General features: G+C 39.9%; 2 protein-coding genes across 2 annotated transcripts; both read left to right on the top strand.

Moving 5' to 3' along the window:
• Positions 1–4,061: 4,061 nt before the first annotated feature.
• LOC139662563 (ectonucleoside triphosphate diphosphohydrolase 2-like) lies at positions 4,062–19,166 on the top strand. Its single transcript, XM_071541247.1, has 9 exons — positions 4,062–4,489; positions 10,235–10,352; positions 12,106–12,256; positions 13,364–13,523; positions 14,169–14,396; positions 15,181–15,450; positions 16,074–16,193; positions 16,334–16,468; positions 17,409–19,166. Exons 1-9 carry the CDS (start codon positions 4,373–4,375, stop codon positions 17,622–17,624), a joined length of 1,515 nt encoding a protein of 504 aa, XP_071397348.1. The 5' UTR covers positions 4,062–4,372; the 3' UTR covers positions 17,625–19,166.
• A 96-nt stretch (positions 19,167–19,262) lies between these two features.
• Positions 19,263–21,972, top strand: phpt1 (phosphohistidine phosphatase 1). The gene is made up of 3 exons (XM_071541248.1): positions 19,263–19,624; positions 21,116–21,243; positions 21,427–21,972. Exons 1-3 carry the CDS (start codon positions 19,459–19,461, stop codon positions 21,517–21,519), a joined length of 387 nt encoding a protein of 128 aa, XP_071397349.1. The 5' UTR covers positions 19,263–19,458; the 3' UTR covers positions 21,520–21,972.
• The last annotated feature ends 796 nt before the right edge of the window (positions 21,973–22,768 follow it).

The following is a 22,768-nucleotide window of genomic DNA, read 5'->3' as shown; positions in this document are numbered from 1 at the left end:
TATTTTTGTGTCTGATGTCACCATCTCTGATCATCACTGTGTGCTCTTTGACACTCTTTTAACTAAAGCCAGGCATACAAAGGATTCTACACGCTACTGCAGAACTTAAGTTGTGTGAACTTGTAAGCACTTTTCATTCATATAGTCCAGGCAGTTCTGTAGATGAAATAGTGGATGCATTTAATAGTAATCTGGCAAATGCACAAGATCCCACTAATACTGTAGCTAGCTAATTAGCCATCTCTCGGCATTGTGTGTCAGACATCTGCACTTGCTACAGGGAAGCTCAGGGGGCTGAGATATGCAAATTACTTATTTAGAGCTGATTTGTTTCACTTAAGTCCAGTCTATTTAGTCACTAGAGCAAAAACTAAACAGTTAAGGGATGATTTTCCCGGTCAGGAACAAAATGCAATGTTCACACGATTCAGTTTTTTACTGTTACTCCGCTTCATATCCTTAGCCTAGGAATGCAGTTAATATGAACATCGATACTACACTTTATGGCCTATCTGCCTAAAGAGTTCATGTGGAAGAGTAGATCCCTGAGGGGTCAGAACATTTCTGCATTATACAGGCCCTGTAGACCTGAAAGGACACCTGTCTGATGTTTTATATAATAATGTTCTCCTGCTTCATGGTTTATGCTGTCCTTGTTGTGTATCAAATACTTTGCTGAACAATTATAAAATATTGTATACCATTATCAGTCATTGTATGGGAATTAGCCTACTTTGTTTACAACATGCACGGGCTCGTTCACTTAGCAAGTGATTCCAGCAGGTTTGGTAGGTGCACTGCATAATTATTCTGCCTTCCCGCATTTGAAAACTGCTTATGCTCTCTCAAGATGATGATAAGATGTGTACGGAAGAGGATTAGGGCCACATGTGAAAAATTTATTTGAGTTCTGAGTTTAAAGTCAGAATTCTGAGAATAAAGTCAGAATTCTGAGATTAAAGTCAGAATTCTGAGAATAAAGTCAGAATTCTGACTTTAAAGTCAGAATTCTGAGATTAAAAATGTATTTGAGTTCTGAGTTTAAAGTCAGAATTCTGAGAATAAAGTCAGAATTCTGAATTTAAACTCAGAACTCAAATAAACTTTTCACATGTGGCCCTAATCCTCTTCCGTAGATGTGCAAAACACCCTATGCAGCAGTTTATCAAGATGCCTGAAATACATTATGTTTTGAAAACCGTGAGAATCCAAGATGGGTTGTTAGAAGTCACATCAGGATGAACCTTTGCCACCATGAGCACTCAACAGGTTCTACAAGTTTGTTTGTCCTTCTTGAGAGGAGAACATAAATGTTAGTAATCCATTTATTTTCCATACTTTCCACTTTTCCACAGTCCACTTAATCTACTGAAATTGTTGGCATACACAGCCAACAAAATGTGGCTAAGGTGGCTAATATCACAATTAATTTTTCTGCCCCACGATACATATTGTCACATTTTTGTATTGCGATATATTGTATTTCAATATATTGTACCATCCCTACCACCAGGCTAACATTTTGTCTAGGCAACCAGCTGATGGGCAGGGAGGGATCTCCAGTTGCTCTCTCCAGTGCCTTCTTGTGGTCATGGTCATCGTGGCTTTTGTTGTCACAACACTGCTTCTGCTACTTCCGCTATCTACCATCATGGTGGTTTTTGACAGTGACTTGAGTTTTGAGGAACAGGTAGAGAGAGTAGTGCAGTCTTGCTTCCTACAATTGAGAAACACATAAAAAATCAAGTCATGTTTATCAGATTTAGCGAAGGTCATCCCTGGTTTTATTTCATCCCATTTAGACTTCTGCCACTCTCTCTACTCCTGCCTCAGTCAAAAGTTGCTGTCACATCTCCAGCTCAGTCAGAATGCAGCAGCTAGGATTTTAACTGCCGCCAAACAAAGAGACCATAATATATCGCACAATGTTAGCATCTCCCCACTGGTTACCACTTAGATACAAAATTGATTTTACGGTTTCACTCATGTTTAAATCATGTTTAAAGTTCAGCTACATCTGGCTCTAGTGACACTGCAGATGTCTTAGTTCCCCATGAGCTGGAGCGAAGCCTGAGATCCTCCAGCAGGGTCCTGCATGCTGACTGTCCTTCAGTCTAGACTCAAGACTGCAGGGGACTGTGCTTTTGCCATCAGTGACCCAAGACTGTGAAATTAAACTTCACTTTAAAATGACTTCCTCAAACACACATTTATTTGTTTGTTGATCTTGCCCACTTTTATTCTTGCGTTGTTACTTATGTTTTTCTTTTTTTAATCTCATTCTGTTTTATTCATTTATTTATTTTCCTTTTAACCTGTTTTCCCTTTCTGTTTCCTGTTTTGTATCTCCCCATTATATATTTAACTATTTTTGCTTCCACAGCTTCCTGTAAAGCATTTTGTAAACTCTGCTATATTATATAGGTACAATATACATTTTATTATTATTAGCCTATTATTACTATTATTATGCAGCAAGACAAATTACAGCAGTTGTGGGCGAATCCAGGATGAAAGGGTCTGCCTTTTGCTGCCCTGAAAGTGAGGCTGATCTTGGCAAGATGATTGTTGCATTTCTTATTGAAGAATGTTTTTCAGCTGAAACACGTTCATGAATCAACAAAACCACTTGAAGGAATAAACACTACTTTTTGGGTTTCATAAGGGTATTTTCTCATAAAACATCTTTCACAAGATGTAAAGGTTTGACTGTTAGCTTCTAGATTGTTGCTTATAGTTCAATTGTTGCTTATAGTTCAGTAGAAAAGTTATAATGCCTTTTCAATGTTTGTTCATGAAATTATATATTATTTTTAACTTTCTAGCAGCATCTTTCTAATTATTTCTAATTAATAACTCAAGTTGATGGTTTGTTGTTGCCATAGTTGTGTACCAGAATGAAGAAAAATGTCCTTTCACAGAAATGCTCCTACTGAGTAAAGCCTCTTAACCTGCTTGACTCAGTCTGAGCCTTATTTGGCCACGGGTGTTACTGACTAGTCATACTGCCAGATGGTACAGTGGCTGTGTTGAATTCTGGCCATAAAAACACCTGGCAGTTGAAATGTAGGATTGCAGTAAATAGACATCCATTTATCACACAGGACTTGCCTGTGCCCTATATTTACACCAAGTAAGAGGAATATACCTCTTGGATATACTTTATCATTTTAGCCCTTTTGTATCAAAATGAAAGTCATGAAGACACTCCAAGAAAGCATCACTCAAGGGTGCATAGATTTGTCCAACAACCCACCATTCCAAGGTTTTTACTTGGGCTATGCATGTTTGATTACATTTATTTGATTATCATGTATAGTCAACAATCAGAAAACATGGTTGTAAAACAGCAGCAAATATTTACTTGTGACTTAACAACTTTTGCACACAGGTTACTTCAAAGGTCAGCTATATTTTTAAGGCTGGCCACCGTGGTGTTTTTTTTTCTGTTTTTGCCTTATTTTTACAGAGATAAATGACTTAGCCTATCTTTTACAGATTGGTATGCAGAATGTGCCATAGCTATCAGGCCAGTTTCCTTGCTTTGCTTGAATCCATGCACTTTAAATTGTCTCATATGTGTGTTTTTATGTAGGCTATATTTCTTATTTTATTTCATTATACATGTATTGCTCCTACTTTGGCTTGGACTGTCACATAGTTACCCCCCAAAAGTACATGTACAAAGTAGGAACTTCATTTCCATGCTTTACACAGGCAGTCAAATGGGGATGCAATTTGCAAGTCGGGGTTTAAGCACTCCCATTCACATGCAAATGTTGGATGAAAACAACACCCAGCACTTTAGCCATCACTCCAATAGCCTACTACCAGGATCTCTGCCAGCATAGGCCATCCCTTGTTTTTCCATATATGTTTGAATAATCATAATACAACCGATTTGCCTCCTATGGATCTCACAAAGAAAACATTAGCCACAGAGTATGGCTCCACCCCAGCCGTTGAATGTGAATGATTCAGTGATTCAGTTTCTCTTCTCAGGCCATAATAACATTTCTCCCCCATGGCACCAGTAGCCTTGGAGCTGTTCTCATCAACTGACGAGGAAAAAGGTTTCAAGGCAACTCTATCCGCCGTCTAATGGAGCGCAGGGGAAGACATGGCATCGCTGAAACATAAATTAAAGTCAGACGTTGCTATCTCAAGTGAAATGTAAAACAGGACTCTGTGGAAGCAGGTGAAGCGTGAGATATCGCCCACACACGACACAAGTGACTGCATGTGATAACGCCAACCCAGTGAGTACTTGACCCGCGGAAGCAGTCAAGTTATTTTCGCCACTTCGCCACTGAAGCGACGCTCATCAATTTCGACCCGTAAAAAATAATAAGACTTTTCCCAGTTTCAACTCATGGCTCACCGGTCCGCTCGCCCGCTCGTCCCGGTTGCGCTTCTAGTGTTTGGACTTGTTGCGATTCTGCTACTCACTATTACCACTGAAGACATCAAGGAGGCACCTGGGTTCATGGTAAGGTTGCTTTGGGTATTTTTGGACTAGTGTTTGTCAGCATAGCCTACTGTGCGGGATCATGTAGCCCAACGCAAGCTTCTCGGGCTGCTGAGCGGTGCCGGTGTCCCGGCAGGGTGCAGCCGCAGACCGGAATGAAAAGTGAATCACCGCATTACTGTAAAGGCGGTAATCAATGAGCAGCACGATGGGACGCCTGATTTAATTAAAATAAGATTAGTAGTCAGTAACTCTTATTTTGTGCTATAGATTTCCTGATGAGCCTTGAACTAATAGTCATGCTGTGTGATGAACAATATAAAACCGTTGCATTGCCTAGTAGTTCTCTCTCTCTCTCTCTCTCTCTCTCTCTCTCTCTCTTCACACTCTTCCTCCTCTGTTTCTGTACCCCATCTCAGTCTCAGGGTAGCCTACGTCACCAGGGACGGTGACTCATCCCCTCTCTCAACACTTTCTATGTTGTTATTTATGTGGCAGAGAGCTCCTCTCTCTCAAACTCTCTTCAGTGTGTGTGTGTGTGTGTGTGTGTGTGTGTGTGTGTGTGTGTGTGTATTTATCTGTTTATCTGTGTGTGTGTGATCAGATGGGAGTGTTGTTTGCCACCAGTCTCCACTCCATCAGTAACTTCTGTAACACCTGTCATATCACACATTGTGCAAGCACCCAATGCACTTAATGGCTTGTGCTGATACACTGTAGTTGCCTCACTGTTATGAAATAGGCATTATTCAAAATGCATCCATGGAGCAGAGAGCAGGTGATAAGAGAGACAGTCCTATATATCCAGAAAGTCACAGGTTTGATTTTATCCCTGTGTGTCTATATGTGCTGAAGTGCCCTTGAGCCAGGTATTGAACCCCTGCCTGCTCCAGGAGCACCGCTCCTGCAGCTGCAGAAATATATTTATCAGTGTCAGGGGGATATGTAAAACAACAACTTACTAATTATAGTGTAACACAGTGATATACAGTATGTCCATGAGAAAGAAAGAAAAAACCCCAAATACATTTGTAAATTTGAATCGTCAACAGCTAAACCAGAAACAGAAAAATACTTTTTCATGCACATAAGAAAAAACCTTTAAAGGTAATAGGTGCGTAGGAAAAATCAACTAACTCTGAATAGATAAACTATACCTATGCATGCAATACTTTATTTCAGTGCAACATTTCGGTCACAAGACCTTCATCTGACATACATGGAACAATGGGAAGAGATTACATCTCTATAGATAATCTGCACCAGTAGGCTGGTGGGAGATGACATGGTTTTCAATTAGCAATCATGCAAATCTTCAATCACAGGGGCCATTACCCTCTCACTGGTTCCTTTGGCAATCATGCAAATATACAATTTATACAATTTAACAATCACAGGAAGGTATAATCAATTGTCGTACAAAAATACTCAACCTTTATTTGGTACATGAGTGAGTGTGCATGTGTCTGTGGGTATGTGATTATGTGTGTGTGTGTGTGTGTGTGTTTGAGAGGCTTACAACAATGGCTGTCTGCACTTTTCAGAAATTCTAAATTTAACGCCCTTAAAGTGCAAAAGAAGTCTCCATCTTAACAAATTAGGGGTCCTTGATATGAAAAAGGTTGAGAATCACTGCTGTAGCCTATAGGGCACTTTGGATAAAAACATTTGTGAAATGGCATACGCCGCTCATAGTGTGGGCTTCGCACCAGGACAGGTGTCATGATGCTCCTTTCTATTGTACGTTTATGCTATTCTGCAGAATGCAATCAACAGTTTTGATTCATTTCTCTGTGGAAGGAGACTTCTTTAGTTGCTGTAACACTAAATAGTGTGATAGAAGTGATATTGTGTTATGGCGACAGATTAGGATAACATTTGACATTTGAGTGAAAATTTAGCCTTTTCTCATATCATTATTGGCTGATCATTTTGGCTGAGAGAAAGAGAATTCCTTTGCACAGCCGGACTTGACCTCCTTTTCGTTTGCTGTGAAAGTCCCCTTTTTGTTATTTGGAGACAAGAAGTGATGCGGTGCTATTTTTGCCCTCAGAGCAGCAGCACTGCGCAGGTCAATTCCAACCTTTACTCTCTCTACTCCCTCTTTTTTGTGTTACCAGCTAAATGACCAACAATCCCTTTTTTACTAAATGCTACTAGTAGTAAACCAGCAACCTGTGTTTATGTAATATATCTTCCTGGTAACCCTCTCAGCAGCCAGTTTTTCACACCTGTCTTTGCACACACACACACACACACACACACGTATTTATGTGCTTGGGCGCACACATATAATCACATACCCACAGACACATGCACACTCACCCATGTACAAAATAAAAGAGGCGATCCCTTTTTACCATCTAACTAACCTTTCACTCAAAGTAGCAGTTGACCAGTCACCCGAAAAGGTTTTTCTTACATTTTGCACGGAAACAAGTCCAAGAGTTCCCAAAATGTACTGAATGAAAGAACAAAACAGATCATTAGAGGTAACAATCACGTTTTTGGCAAGTGTTAGAGTGTGTCATCACAACTGACTGCACAGCAGTGATGAGAAAATATTATGAGAAATAATGAGAAATTCCTACACGTGCTCTGTCACCAAACCCTGTTGTACTGATTTGTGAGTGTGTGTCTGTGTGTGTGTTTGCATATGCATGTGTGCATGTGCACGTGTATGTGCGCTTGTGCATGTGTGGGTGTCCGTGTGCATCCATGTATTTCCAAGTGCGTGTGTGTGTGGGTATGTGGTATGTGTGGTGCATTTCCTTCCTCAGTCACACACTCTCATGCTTGCCTGGGTTTTTTCATGCAAGCTTCCTTTCACCCGAACAGGCATCACCAAAGTCGTCATTCTAACTGGTGAAAGATGAAGCTCTTCAACCTTAAAACCTGATTCCTGCAGCTTTCGAAAAGCTTTGTTTGGTTTTAGCATGCAAATCAGCATGCAAAGTAACCCAAGACTTGGCTCTGAGATATAATATCCTAATTGTGCTGAATGTGAAAGCACTTTCAGGGCAGCAGGGCTTTTGTTGTGATGCTGTTTATCTCAATGGGTAGAGCAGAGCACTTTGACACTTAGACTTCCAACTAGGGTCGACCTGTTAAGAAAATATTGTAATTAATAACATATAATATTACTTTTTAACACTTCGTTAGGTGCTCTGGATAAGACCATCAACTAAAGGGACATCCCTAGCTAAATGCCTAAAATATAATGCAAATGTACTTTGGGTATGTTGTGGTATACTTTGCCGTATACTTTTGAGATACTACGTTGCACTCTGGATTGCACATTGTGGTAGTATTTTGTGCTATACTTTATGGTACATTTAGGGGTGCTTTGTTGCTTTGTGCTTTTTGGATACCTGCTCATACAGTTTACAGTAGACTATTTTGGAGTAGTTATGTCTCACCCCTACCATATTTGGAAGAGAGAGAGAGAGAGGGGCTTTGTCTCAAATAGGAAGCTTCCTATTTAGGTGGCATTTCTAAGTAGGAAGTCTAAAAGTTCAAGCTGTGCTGTTTCATTCTGGTAGGAGACATAGGAAACATCCTTTTAAGGTACCTTGTTTGAAGTAGGAAGCGACCTTCTGAATGAGACAGAGCCAGAGAGAGAAAACGGGAATAAATGAGGAGAAGGAAGAGAGAGAGACTGGAATTATATATGCAACTCACATTAGCAGGTCACACGCACACACACACACACACACAAACACACACACACACACACACACACACACTAAAACACTATTTTCAATTCAATTCAACAAGCTTTATTGGCATGACTGTTCTGTAACAGTGTTGCCAAAGCTAATGTGCGCTGACAATGCTCATCAAGAAAAGCAAAAGAAAGGCAAACAGTACAAATGTACAGTACAAACAGTATTATCTTTATCTTCTAGTAATCACTAAGTAATCACCTAGCAATACCATAACAACACCCTAGCAACCACTAGTAACACCCTAGAAACAATTACTAGTAGCTAGTAGAAGAAATGTAGCTTTCTAGTTAGAATGTGAGTGTTTAAACTGATTCAAATATGTATGTGTGTGTGTGTGTGTGTGTGTGTGTGTGTGTGTGTTAGTGTGTGAATTCTAAAGAGACATAGCTATTTGGATCTTATTTTTTATCCTGTCTTGTTAAAAAAAAACTTGACTTTCATTACTTTACCTAGCACTTGATTATCATGCATTAACATTTTAGTTATGCAGTGGCTTTGGCCCCTACTCTTCACTAGTGGTTGTTTGCTGGAAAGTGTAAATTGTGTAAAGTGTAGCGTGTCAGTAATTCTCTGACATAAAATAATGCATTCAGTCAGAGTTATTAGGAGACTTATATTCACCCTGTTCAAATAACCATATCTCAAACTTTTAAATTAACATGAATAACTGAATAAATGCATGAAGATTTTCTGCAAGTCATTCCACATTATCCCACATGGGATTACAAATATAACAAATAATAGAGACGTAAACAGAGCTTGAAAAAGTCAAAGCATGACATGTGGTCACCTAGTGTACTTGGCTGTTAAAAGGTCAGGAGAGTTAACAAGTCTGCTGGAGGCCTAAACCTGCTACTTTACAGTCCCACATCGTCTTCTACACACTACACTGACCCTCCCCCACCACACACACACACACACCCGGTGCCATTGTTGTTTCGACACGTCTTAGTTTGCCCGACCAAATGAGTATGTATTTATTCCATCCAATATGACACAAAGTATAAGCTGTACAATTTTCCTCACCATCCCAAATTGGCTCGACACACATGCTCAACACAAGAAGGGAACCTGGAGCTTCACCTGCATGTTAAAGAAGGATACTGCTCTGTTTCAGAATTCACAAGTCTTTCCTCTGGTCTAAGACGGTCCCATTCATATTTGTGATCATGAGCAACTCCAAAGCCATGGAGCCAAAGATCCAAAAGTTGATGACCTGTGATGTCATCGAGATGGAAAATGTAGCGCTGCTTCACAGAGAGAGAATTAGGACAGGTGATTTTAACACTACGACCACCATCCAAGTCGAAATGACCTTTTTCCATTTTTAAATGTAGGTTGCTCAATAAATAGAGAGAACCGTTGCGCACAAATATAAGAAACACTCCATGGACCAGGCATCTGCACACTGCTAAACAATAGGAAAACAAGATCCTTCTTGTTCTGGTGGTCAGAGCCCTAATTTGTTCCAATGAATGGATACCAGGTGTGATTAGGTAGAGCCTATATAAATGTCTTGGGTAGATTTACAAAAAATGTTGTAAATATTGTGTCACTGAGAAAGATGTGATTGAAACATTTGACACAGATTTTTTAGAGCACTTTGCACTTTATATCATGAAGAGTATCATGTATTATTAAAGAAAATATATATAAATACCTCAGAGAAAAGGATCTTTTTTTTGCTATTGTTAAGCAGTGTGCAGATTCTTTGCATGGTCCATTTTTAAATGTTCATATCTCTGTCTGAGTTTTATAGTTAACCTGTGCAGTGAAATGCCTTCCAGATGCCAATGTATGTCTTGTAATGTGTCTTTTGTACATAGATCACATAAACATGATCATTAACAATCTTTAATGTGCTTGAATCTGGTCAATGTGTTTGTCCTTTCCTTGCCTCTTTGGATTTAAGAAGTATTTATCTCACTGTCTCCCTTCCCATCTCCTGACCTCTCTCCTTTCCCCATTCTCCACTATTCTTTATCATCTTTCTCCACCGTTTCTGCCTCTCCCTCTTTTTGCCTGTCACTCTCCCTAGTATGGGATTGTCCTGGATGCTGGATCCTCCCACACAGCTCTGTATATATACAAGTGGCCAGCAGACAAGGAAAATGACACAGGTGTGGTCACTCAGCACAGCGAATGTGATGTTAAGGGTAAGTCTCAGCAGATAATACTGTTTAGCCTTCTGATGGTCAACCTCAAACCAACCAGGGTTTCACACACAAGCAAGAAACCCTATTACATATCCCTACCTATTTCACACGAAAGGGGCAGAGAAAGCAAAGGAAGCAGATAACTAGGGATGGGACAATATCTTTATCTCACGATTCGATACGCAATATGGGGTTCACGATTTGATACAACCACGATACGATGTAATAAATAAAAGATGACAACAAAGTCTGACTGTGCAGAACTATGTTTATTTCTGAGCCACAAATCTCTCTAGCAATGGCATTTGCTTGGTAGAATGTAAACAACAGTTTAAGTGTCATTACAAAGTGCAAATAATATAATTTGGATGGAGAGCTTGTGAAATTGTGATGGGCAAGCCGTCTCATTTGTGATTACTACAGCAGAATAAAATGTTGCTAATATCACAATTCATTTTTCTGCCCCACAACACGTATTGTCACATTTTTGTATTGCGATATATTGAATTTCAATATAGCTCTTGAACTAACTTTAAAAACAGCTTCTGTAAAGGCTTCATCTCCGTAATATGATGATAGAACAAACTTGAGGCATGACAGTTTCTAACACTGACATCTCCATTTTAATAACAAACTCAACTGGACTTTTCTTCTCCCTGATGGGAGGTTTAATATAGCGGCACAAAACAAAAGTGGCGCTAGTGGTGACGTAAGCACTGGCTGCGAGAAAAAAGGGGGATGTATTTACCAGACCAAAAGCGAGATTTGGGGAAAATGCCGTATTTGGGTCTGAGACTATCTGGTGGTGGGCTTAAATCAATGAAGCAGCTGTGATGGGAAGTGCACATTGGATAAGTGTTTAAAAATGAAGAGCCCTTTTTTCTGTTAAATTCATCAATGCCAGGGCCCTGAAATAGTGCCAGCTGCTTTGTGTGAGTAGATATCTCGTCACAGGAGGCAAGCGATAGAGACGCAAATCTCAACTGTCAGGCAATGGTGAATCAATGATGAGTCACGCCATCGGGCACCATGGTTTGCCACTCCTGTCCTGCCAAGGGGTCTGTGTGTTTCTTGAAATCCAAACAGCAACCTTAGATCAAGTTTTTCAATTACTCATCGACACAGGGAAGCTGTATTGTGTTAACATTAGCAGCATTTTCCCAGATAAACAGTAGAAATTATGTTTCCATGGTGATCAGCAGCCAAGGTGCAGCCAAGGTGTCAAAATGTCCTTGAGCAAAACACTGATCCCCTAAGTGCTGCAGGGCCACAGCTCATAGTTGGCGCTGAGCTTTGATCCTCATGTTGAAGAGCCTGAACAGATGTGTGTCTGAGGAGGATATGCGGAAAAAACAAATTCCTGAATTTGAATGAGATGAGCGAAGTGCTCTAAAATTCCTAAAATATTTATATTACTTTTGCTTTCTCACTGACTTTTCATTAAGTCTATCATCAGTATGGACTGATGATAGACATTCAGAGAAGAACTAATCTATTGTATTTTTGAAGTTAAACGATACATTTGAGTGGATTTTCACACAACAGCAACAACATACATGATAGAGGATCAGTGTATTTTTTTATTGGTTTGTTTCTCCAGGTAGCTGGCACCTTTTCTCATGGGTGTGTATCATTCGCGTCTTGATGCATGTAGGTCACGACAACAAATGTTGTTATGTTTAAATCCACAAACAAGTTTCTACAAGTTGATTATGTGATCAGACTTTGAGCTCCATTCATCGTCTTCCGTCAGGCGGTGGGATCTCCAGCTACGCGGGCCAACAGGGAGCAGCAGGGCAGAGTCTGGAGGAGTGCCTCAACACAGCAGTGAAGGTCATCCCCAAAGCCAGACACCACCTCACACCCGTCTACCTGGGAGCCACCGCTGGCATGAGGCTTCTTAAGTGAGTGTGTTTGTGTCTCCAAGCCAACAGAAACAAGATTGTCGTAGACTGCTCCTGGGAATCTTATATACTAATACTAATACTAATACTAATAATATACTAATACCAATACCAATACTAATACTAATTATACTACTACTACTACTACAACTACTACTACTACTACTAATAATAATAATAATGATAATAATGATAATAATGATAATAATAATAATAAACTTTATTTCTGTAGCACTTCTCAAAATTAAGTTACAAAGTATGTTACATGGTATAAAAACAACAAAAAACATACAGCAAGAAAGAACAAAGAACAACAGAAAGAAAACAGGCAAAAAAGAAATAACAACACGGGTACCCAAGAAGGTATAAGCTAGTTTGTAAAAATGTGTTTTCAGTTGTGACTTTAAAGAAGATACAGAGTCTGCCATTTGTATTTTGACCAGTGAGTTTACCCAAACTGCAAATGATTGATCACCTTTTGACTTCAGTCTACAGCTGGGAACAGTCAGGAGAGCTCTGTCTGTGGATCTAACTTTATGTTTTTTGTTCATAGGGAGATAGAAGCTCTGCAATATAAGCTGGGGTTAAGACATGTATTGCTTTAAAAGTAATCAATAAAATCAATTCTAAAATCAACTGGAAGCCTGTGTAGGTTTGCTAAAATGGAAGTTATATGATCTCTCTTAGTTCTCGTCAAAAGCCTGGCTGCTGCTCTCTGAACTATCTGCAGACAGTAAGGAGTTCACTTCACTTTGAATGTTATTTAAATTCTGAGCAAACAGATGTAGCCATCAAGCTCCACTTTGTATTGCATTCACCACATACAATAATGAATTACTGCTGTCCTGTCGTCCCTGCTCTTAAAGAGAGTGAAAACTAAATTATGCCATCAGAAATCATGAATAACTAGAATAACTGACTAGCTACATTTCGGGGACAAAATGCTTACTTTTCTAGCTTCTTCTTCTTCTGCTTGCTTGAAAGGAGCCAACAGTGTTAACTCATTAGGGTGATGAACAATTTGGAATCGTCACTTTGCAGATTTAGCTTCTGTTCATTAAGCTGCAGGAACTAGTAAAATAAGACTTAGGTTTTCCTCTCTGCCAGTATCTCCAGTCCAGAGCGCTCATCTCAGATTCTACAAGAAGTGGGCCATAAGATCCAGTCCTATCCTTTCAAGTACCAAGGAGCAGCCATACTGACCGGTCAAGAGGAGGGGGCGTACGGCTGGGTCACTGTCAACTATCTCTTAGAGAACTTCATCAAGGTACCATAGCTGGTAGGAAATGTGTTTGTGGAGGCAGCAGGTCTTAAGCATCAGGGCGTTGTTGAAGTATCTGTCACTACGTGTATTGCACCCAACCATAGCGAGTCAGAAGGATGAGTTGGGAATGATTTGGAGGTGCTCAGTGGACTGAACTTGTTTTGGGCAACTCCCAGTATTGAATGTGGGTAATTGTATTTATGTGAAGCAGAGCGGTGCTAAAACACAGCTTATATGTTCATCAAAATTCTTCCCTATTATTTAATTAATGTAAAAAAAAATCCTGTATGATTTTAGTACTTACTAATTGTCACTTTTTAAGCGGTGCAACTATTAGCAGATCCCAGGTGTGGAGCTTTAACACTGGCTTTCACAGTGGGCAGCTGGCGACACCTAGTGGCTCATCTAACAGTGATGCTCATATAATATTCTGTCTGATGTCAGTGGTGACAGTAGAATAAGTGGGCTTGTTACCAAGAGGGTGTTGGTTTGAATCCCTTGGTAACCTGGGAAGATTTGGGTGAGCAAAAATTAAATTAGTAAATTAGTAAAACTCTCCCCAAGACTGATGTACCCTTGAACAACAACAATAAAAAAAACAAAAAAAACACAAACTCTCATCTTGTTTCCCTGTTTGTGCCTGTGCAGTATGGTTTTGTGGGGCACTGGCTTAGCCCAGGCAAACCAACAGTGGGAGCGCTTGATTTCGGTGGGGCGTCCACCCAAATAACATTTGTGACTAAGGAAGAAGTGGAGGATCAGAGGGACATGATGAAGCTGCGTCTGTATGGCCAGGACTACTCTCTGTACACACACAGCTTCCTCTGCTACGGGCGGGACCAGGTCCTCAAGAGACTGCTGGCACACTTGGTCAAGGTAAGTGTATGATGATGAAACGTCCCGCATCTACTTTGTTGAAATATGCAGATATACTAATTACTATTATTATTATTATCATACCACAGACGAGTAGTCAAGACGCCCGAGCACAGCCACTTGTAATCAGGTGCTGGTTGATTGCAGGAAAATCCATATAAAGAACGGCACACTGTGAGGCTTATTCAGTGTTTACAGTAAAGCCTCACAGTGTGATAATGGATGATTTCTTTATATGGATTATTATTATACCGTTAATTATACTATATCTGAAAGAGATTTGCATTTCTATGGAGTCCTTTCTAAAGGTTTGAGTATTTATCACACAGTACAGAGCATGAATACCTTTACCCTGAAACAATCATACCGCATTGTACCTGTGAAACAATGTCCAGTAAATGGATTGTGTGCTGTCGCCTACAGTGTATTGCACCCTGACTCTTAAGTAGTGGTGTGGTGCTATACAGTTCATATTGTCAACACTTGTTTCAACTGACCAGGGTTCAGATGTTGCATGGACTGTCTGGCTCACAGTTAGTGTCTCCACTGTCTTTAGATCCAGGCTGCAACATGGATGGGTTGAACAGATCCAGTGGAGACAGGGCAACTGTTATGCTCTATTAATTAAAGGAAAATAGGAGGAAGAGACTGTGTTTGTTCAATTTCCTCGACCCATTATGCATTATAATTCAGATGTAACAATATCATGATATACTGTACAGAAGAGCTATTGTTAAGGAAATCTCTCTCTCTCCCTCTCCCATCCTCTGTATCTCTATCTCAGTCTCAGGGTCACCCAGAGACAGTGACTCACCCGTGCTTTCCTGCAGGCCACGTTAGGAAAATGCAGTTGAACAAGGTATTCGACTCCCCCTGTACGGCGGAGCAGAGACCCAGCCCCTACAACTCCCAGGAGTCCTTGACAGTGCAAGGCACCGGGCATTACGAACACTGTCTGGGCAACGTGTCGGAGATCTTCTCCTTCCACAGCTGCCCCTTCTCCCAGTGCTCCTTTGACAATGTCTTCCAGCCAAATGTCACCGGCAGCTTCATGGTAAGAAGTTCTGGGGAAAACGGATTACACAGAGGGATTTTGCACATCAGCAGCATATACACGGGAAAGGACTTTTGATTATTTAAGGGGTTCAGCTACTTTGCTAGTGATGCCACCAGTCTCTCTCTTTGCCCGTTTGAATTACAAGTTATCAGTTCTTACCATTTGACAATCTGCTGACAGTGCAGACAGCCATATAGGAAGATGGCATAGCTGATCATAACAGGCTAACGAAAATACTAAAAATGTTTAGATTTAGTTCATCAATGATCTAAAACTGCATTGTTTGGATGGAAATCTATAAGTAGGGGATGAGTAAATACCCAGCAGCTGATTCGTTTTTTTCCTGTGTTTTTTGTGTAGCCCAGCCTTGTAGTGGTGTCAGCAGAGTTTCACAGTACATGCTGAAATACATAGCACAGGCACAAGAAGGCCTCACATATAGTGCAAAGAAAAAGTAGAAAACATACTGTGTACTGTATACTGTACACATTACCCTCTATTATACTTTGTAGCTGTGTCATTCTATTTCTTTCATAGCTAAATTATTATCTATAAGCTATGGATGGATTTGGTGTAAATTTGAGTCCTGTGTCTTGTCCTCTCCTTGTGTTATCTATCAGGCATTCTCTGCGTTCTTCTACGTTCACTCGTTCCTGCAAACCATCACTGGCATCACAGTGACCACTCCTGCCCAACTGGAGGAAGCAGCCAGAACAGTTTGCGAGATGAGTTTCAGTCAAGTAATTTCCTTTTGATCCTTATTTTCATAATATTCCCAATTGTGTCTTGTCTGTGCGTGTGTATGGTGGTGGGTGGATGGGCATGCATTTTTTTTAATACTTACCTAACATTTGAACACATTACTTGGCTCCTGCTCCAGATGGTGAGTCTCGCTCCAGAGCAAGAGTCTCGTTTGCAGGACTACTGTGCTTCCGCTGTGTTTATCAAAGTCCTCATGCTGACAGGCTACCGCTTTGATGAGGCGTCTTTCCCCCGCATTTCCTTCCAGAAAAAGGTGACAACTTCAGCATTTTTCCTAATAAATGTCTCCTCAATGCTCCTTTGCATTGTGTTCAAATGTAATATTCAAATTTACTTTAGCCAGGTCACTGTACTGCAGGACTGGTGTCGGGCAAGTAAACTGGAAATGAATGTGGCCAAAAAAAAAGAACTTATAATACAAACAAAACCAAGGGAAACCAGTAACATCCTCCCTGACATACTCAATAACCAGCCTGTAGAAGAAGTAAAACTTTTTAAGTACTTGGGCACAATCATTGATCAGACCCTAACTGTTAATGAGAACTCAGAGAGCATTTTTAAGAGAGCCAACCAGCGATTGTTTTTAATCAGGAAGCTGAGGAGCACTTGAAATAGCATACAAGAGCCTGGTTGAAAGCATCTTATCATTTAACATAACAGCTTGGTACGGCAGCTTGAGTGTAAAGAGCAAAAACAAGCTCTCCAAAATTGTTAACATTGCAGGGAAGGTGATTGGCAAGTCACAAAAACAACTTTGCAATATATTTGACAGTGCTGTACACAGGAAAGCTAAAGACATAACTGCAGATACCTCACACCCACTACACTCAGAGTTTGAGCTGCTCCCGTCTGGCCGTCGATTCAGGGTCCCAAGGGCCAGCCAGAACATATACAAGAAGTCTTTTATTCCCTATGCCATACAGGCATTGAACACAGAATGACTGTATCAGGGAACACTTGTATTTTATAAGATTTGCTCTCTGGTATTATTTATATAACCTATCTGCTGCTACCTGCCCATTTGCACTATTGTATGTTGTATATTTGTATGTTTTTAATGGCGTGTTGTGCTATGCGTAATGTATGTACTCTTGTTGTACTTTGGGAGAAGCCAAAGACAAATTTCCACTGAGGTGGACAATAAAGTCAATCAAATCAAATCAAAATCAAAAATATAATTTCTGATCCTGCAGGCCGGGGACGCCTCGGTGGGCTGGGCGCTCGGCTACATGCTGAGTTTGAGCAGTATGCTGCCGGCGGAGAGCGTGGGACTGAGGAAGGCGCTGACCTTTGGAGCTTGGGGAACGCTGCTCTTCCTCTTTGTCCTCCTCCTCACCTCAGTCCTGGTCGTTGTCTTACTCCAAGCGTGTGGCGGGAAGAAGAAAGGAGGCAGCGACAGCGCCATCTAGTTAACTACAATCTCCGGGGACAGCTTTGGTACTACCAGAGGAAGTCTGAATGTAATTTCTTTCTGCAAATTTAAACCAGTTATTGGTTGTATGGAATGTAATAATTCCAGATGTTTTTTAGACTTATCTGTAATTGTACTTCACCATTACAGTAAAGTGAGGCACACAAAACAGTTACTACCAGTTCTTTTTTTTTTTTTAATCTTTTTTATTGAAAGGTGTTTCACAGATACACAATGTCAGTTAGCAGATTTTATTCACACTTTGTGGTAGAACCATTTGAGTTCTACTTTGATAATTAGTCTATTGAGATCAAGAGGTGCTATAACCAGCAGTTGTTGACAGACAGGGAAAATCCAATCTCTGGGCACAATAAAGCTCTTAGGATCGAGCTCTTGAATTAGGTTTTAGCAGGTTTTTTTAATGCTCCTAAATAAAAGCTGTGTCATCTTGAAAGGGCTAATAACTAATTTTGGCAGAGTTTGGAGGGACTGCAGGTAACAAAGTCTGAGCAGTGACGCTTCCAAAAGTTGAACAGTCAGTAATGTCTTCTTACCTGAAGGCCAGACAAAAAGGTTATTCAGGGTGACAGAGGTTTGATGGTCTTGTTTTTTTCCCCACAACACAAAGGGGTATTGTGTTATGAGGAATGGCTATTACATAGGGGATAATTTGATAGCAACAGCAAATTCAGAGCTTGTGAATCTTCCAGTTTATACACCTCACTTTCTCACTTTTCTATAATACATGTTGGATGGAGAAATACTCGTTTACAGAAGGGCCAAAATACTTGCTTACTGAATTTACATTTTTGACATTTTGAAGTTAGCTTCAATTTTGGTCCTGGATTCAACTTGTGGCATTAAAAGCTTTTATTATATGTGTAGATGTCATTTTACACAAAATGTCCCTACACATTATTTCCCCAAATTGTTGTTAGATTATTGAACTTTTACATGTACTTACTGCCTTATGGAGGCAATGGTGGCCATAATAAAAGAAACTCCTACATTGCAGTTTATCAGATGACGATTTTGGCACTAAAAATCTATTTTAAGGTGAGTCCTAACTGTATATTTTCTGTCAGAAGTATTTTACATTTTCCACAACTTAAAAATGTACCTGAAAATGTCTTTTCAGTGGTCTTTGGCCCGTTATTGGGAACATTCTAATTTATATTGCATTTCAATAGTGTAATATCAGTTTAATAATTCGTTTAATAACATTAATGATTTATTTCAAGATTATTTCATCACCAAAACGCACTGTATTCACTATTAAACCTTGCCACCATAAATGGCCTCCATGTGTGATGAAATACTTGTGACCCTCTGGTTCCTGGAACAAGTGAAGGATGCTTACAGCTGGTTGATTGGGCGGTGTTAACGTCACCCTTTTAGATGGATTAATGTACATTAATGAATTATTATTAATATTTTCATCATTGTTCTTAAATGTCATTTTCATGATATGTGCAGTCTGTGTGTTCACGTTGTATTTTGTACCTTTAAAAGATAACAAAAATAAATTGTGTTTTGTACAACGAGCACGCGCTACCAGCGGTGGTCTGTTCTGGACTGAATAAAAACTACAAGTACCACAATGCTTTGCTTTACGGATTACGGAAGTGTGCAACCACAAAAAGTGACGGACAAGGAACTCTGTGAAGGTGTGGATGTGATGTGGATTTGTGTGCATATTCACTGAAATCTGTATACATTTCCACAGCGACAAGTATTGACTTCAAAGCCTTTCTTGCGTCATCATCATCAGCAGCAGCGGTTGTGCAGCATTTCCCCGGGTCGCAGGCTGTTGTACCGAGAGGTTTTTGGACATGTGCACACAAACGAAGGCTGCGGCGCTCATGGCCAACATACAGCAGGCAGACATCGACCCGTCCGGCGTTTTTAAATATGTTCTCATCCGAGTGCACAGTAAAGAGAAGGGGGACGACTCGGAGGTTGACATAGTGCGAGGATATGGCTGGGCAGAGTACCACGGTAAGAGAGCAGCCTCCCGAAAAAATACCTCCGACTTCACCCGGTGGTTGCCAAAGTGGGGTCCGAGGACCTTATAGGGGTCCTTGAGCGGGTTCCAGCGGATCCCCCCACAAAATGAAGAATAGTTTCAGTTTCACTATTGTTTTAGACCCCTAGAAATTTCCACAATGGCATCATAGCCTCAACTGAGACTAAGATTGATGAGGGATTTCCTATAGACTGTTGTCACTGTCACTCTGTAAAGCACTTTGTAGGTTTTGTTTTGGTAAGTGCTGTAGCCTAAATAAAGTTAGTATTATCATTTATTATTGATATAGTAATATACCATTTATGTGCTTTATTAATCCCACAAGGGTCTGTTTCGGCTCTAATTTGGACCAGTTAGTGTGGAGCCCCTGAAACAGGTAGGCAAGGTGTTAATTATCTGGCTCGAGGGGGACCTTAACTCTGCTCTGAAACTTAATTATAACGCACTGTTAAGATAATATAAGGTAAAATATGATTGGTATAAGATGAAACTTTAATGATTCCCTTGGGGAAATTGGGCCATTGCAGCAGCAAATAGAAGCCTAATGGGATACAGCAAAGAAAATAGAATGGGGAGAATGAGTGGAGCAAATGAGGGACATTAAACACAACACAACCAAGAGTATTAAGTAGAACTATAAGAATGAAAAGTTTGAATTGTATAAATAACATGCAGCTTTGCAGGGTGTACACAAGAACAACAGAGCATCCTGAGACAAAGAAATGAATGAAAAATGTGTCATATGCAAATAAACAAGAACATGTACTATATGCAGTATGTAAAAAAAAAAGAAACATTTTTAAAATGTCAAAATATAAGCAATATAGGCTATAACTAGAAAATGAGAGAAATGAGAATATGAAAAACATTTACATAAATCTACAGCATATATCCAAGATGTGCAACATATGCATCATATTTGCATTACCAGGTTTACAGAAGGCCATGCATATAAAGTGTCCAGGCATGCAGTTGTAAAAACTAATCACTGTATCAATATATTTATTTATACTGTACATGTGTTGGTGTCTTGAGTACAGTAGCCTACATGCAGATTTGCATGTATTTATTACTAGTTCTTCACCCTATCAAAAACACCAGATGGAGGTGACACGTACACAAAAAGTGACTATGTGCAAGGATGCAAGTGCATATTACTTGGACAGCTGACAACAACAAGACAAGAGTAGCTTTATTCAAAAGGTTCTTATACACAAATGTTGTGCTCAAGCCCAAATTCAAGCCATAGTTATTTTATAAAAAGTTCTCATGATGTCAAAATCAGTGGTTTAAATTGCATTGCTATTAAGGTATGAATGCTAAACATATTATTTTCATTTTTTTAAATCATATTTTGAAATGATCATACCATGAAATATAGTAGAAAGTCAAAGAACATTTGAATTATATATCTCACCACCTTCACACTGCATATACATCAGCAAACTGTTATTGTCTTGCAGCTGATATCTATGACAAGGTGTCAGAGGAGCTGGAAAAGGGCGGCCACCTGGACTGTGAGTGTATTGGGGGAGGAAGGATCAAGCATGAGCCCCAGGCCAAGAAGATCCATGTCTACGGCTACTCCATGGTAATTGAGGGTAGTTAGATCGTAGATGATTGTAGATGTATGTATGTGCATGTCTAAAAGCTAAAAGTCAAGATTTAATGTGTTGTTTTCTAACTTAAGTGGAACATTGAAATGACACTAGCTAAAAGCTCCCTCCCGGGCTGAGCTCCTCTCTCATGCATTCATCCCCCTTTTTCATTACAGGGATTTGGAAGAGCGAACCATGCAGTGTCTACAGAGAAACTGAAGGCCCAATATCCAGAGTATGAAGTGACCTGGGATAATGAAGGATACTGATCTGCACTAAGACTGGCCCTTTCTCCTGGACTTGTACTACCATAGTAGTTATCCTTTACCCAGAGTGCAACAGGCAGAGCTCAACAAAGCCCTCACCCAGCTATTGATGCAACTAATCCCAGGCCCAAAGAGGAGCTGCTTGGCACAGGACTAATGATCTGAAATTAGACTGGCACACAGCGACAAGGCTAATTAGCATAACACTGCTTTTTGTTTCTTATTTTTACATTTGAGTAAAATAATAGCAAACAATGCTGATGTTTTTCAAACTTTTCTTCCATTTAGACCTAAAACAGTGATGAAATGTGGATTTTCAGTTGTATGAAATGTCAAATATCAGGAAACATGTTGACTAATAAAGTAAAACACCGGTTGTGAAATTCAGTCTCAGACAGGCAATGCTGACTTGTTTTAGAGTCTGACAGTCTCATCAAATAATCACCTATTAATCACCTAATTATTTTTTGTTAGTTATTTGAAGATGAGCCTAAAATACTCACTGTATCTCTCATAAATATTCCCTGAAAACTACTTTAGGTTGTGTGTATACACTGTAATTCTTCTGTTGCAGAACAGGATAAAACAAATCATTCCTCATTGTTCTTCAGTCACCTATCATGCTGTTGCCAACAGCAGTTTTATTCCTGGCAGCCACCAAACTGTAAACTGCTGATGAACGGCAAGGCCTCCATTTAACTTGGGTATTAGATAAGATCTGATGAACTCGGTGATCGCCAATGAATTTATTACTAAATACTGAAGAGCAATCAGGATCTAATTCACATCCATACTGAGTTGATCCTAAATTTATTAGCTTTTGTAGTACAGTAATGTTAGTTAAGTACATACACACACACATGAAATGTTTTGTGGTTACAGGACGGCTGGTTATTCATCGGTTATTCATATATGGTATAAAGCTTAAATTTAACATGTATCATTGATAATGTAGTGTGGAACATAAGTTTAATGTGGACTATACTGCAATATTCATCTGTAGTGCTTCTGTCAACTCTGGTCCACATCACACATTGTGCAATAGTTGGATGTACTGTAGAAAACTGTCAGTGTAAGGAAGAGTTTTTATGGCGGAGGTGTATTGCGGATTCATGCTTGGTGGATGTAAAGTCCAGCTGTTATCTCTCAGAAAAGGAGAGGAGATCAGAGTCAACCAGGAAGTCTCTCCAATTTGAGTACAGGTGGCTGGCAGTGAGGAGACCTTCACTGATCCAAAGGAAGAGAAAAAGGA

The sequence above is a fragment of the Centroberyx affinis genome, unplaced genomic scaffold (genome assembly GCF_046629955.1).
Source record: "Centroberyx affinis isolate AG114_WGS23_722 - 3 ecotype Tasmania unplaced genomic scaffold, CSIRO-AGI_Caff_v1 ptg003840l_1, whole genome shotgun sequence".
Classification (NCBI taxonomy): Eukaryota; Metazoa; Chordata; class Actinopteri; order Beryciformes; family Berycidae; genus Centroberyx; species Centroberyx affinis.
The sequence above is the reverse complement of the archived record's forward strand: the minus strand, read 5'-3'. Positions and strand labels throughout refer to the sequence as shown.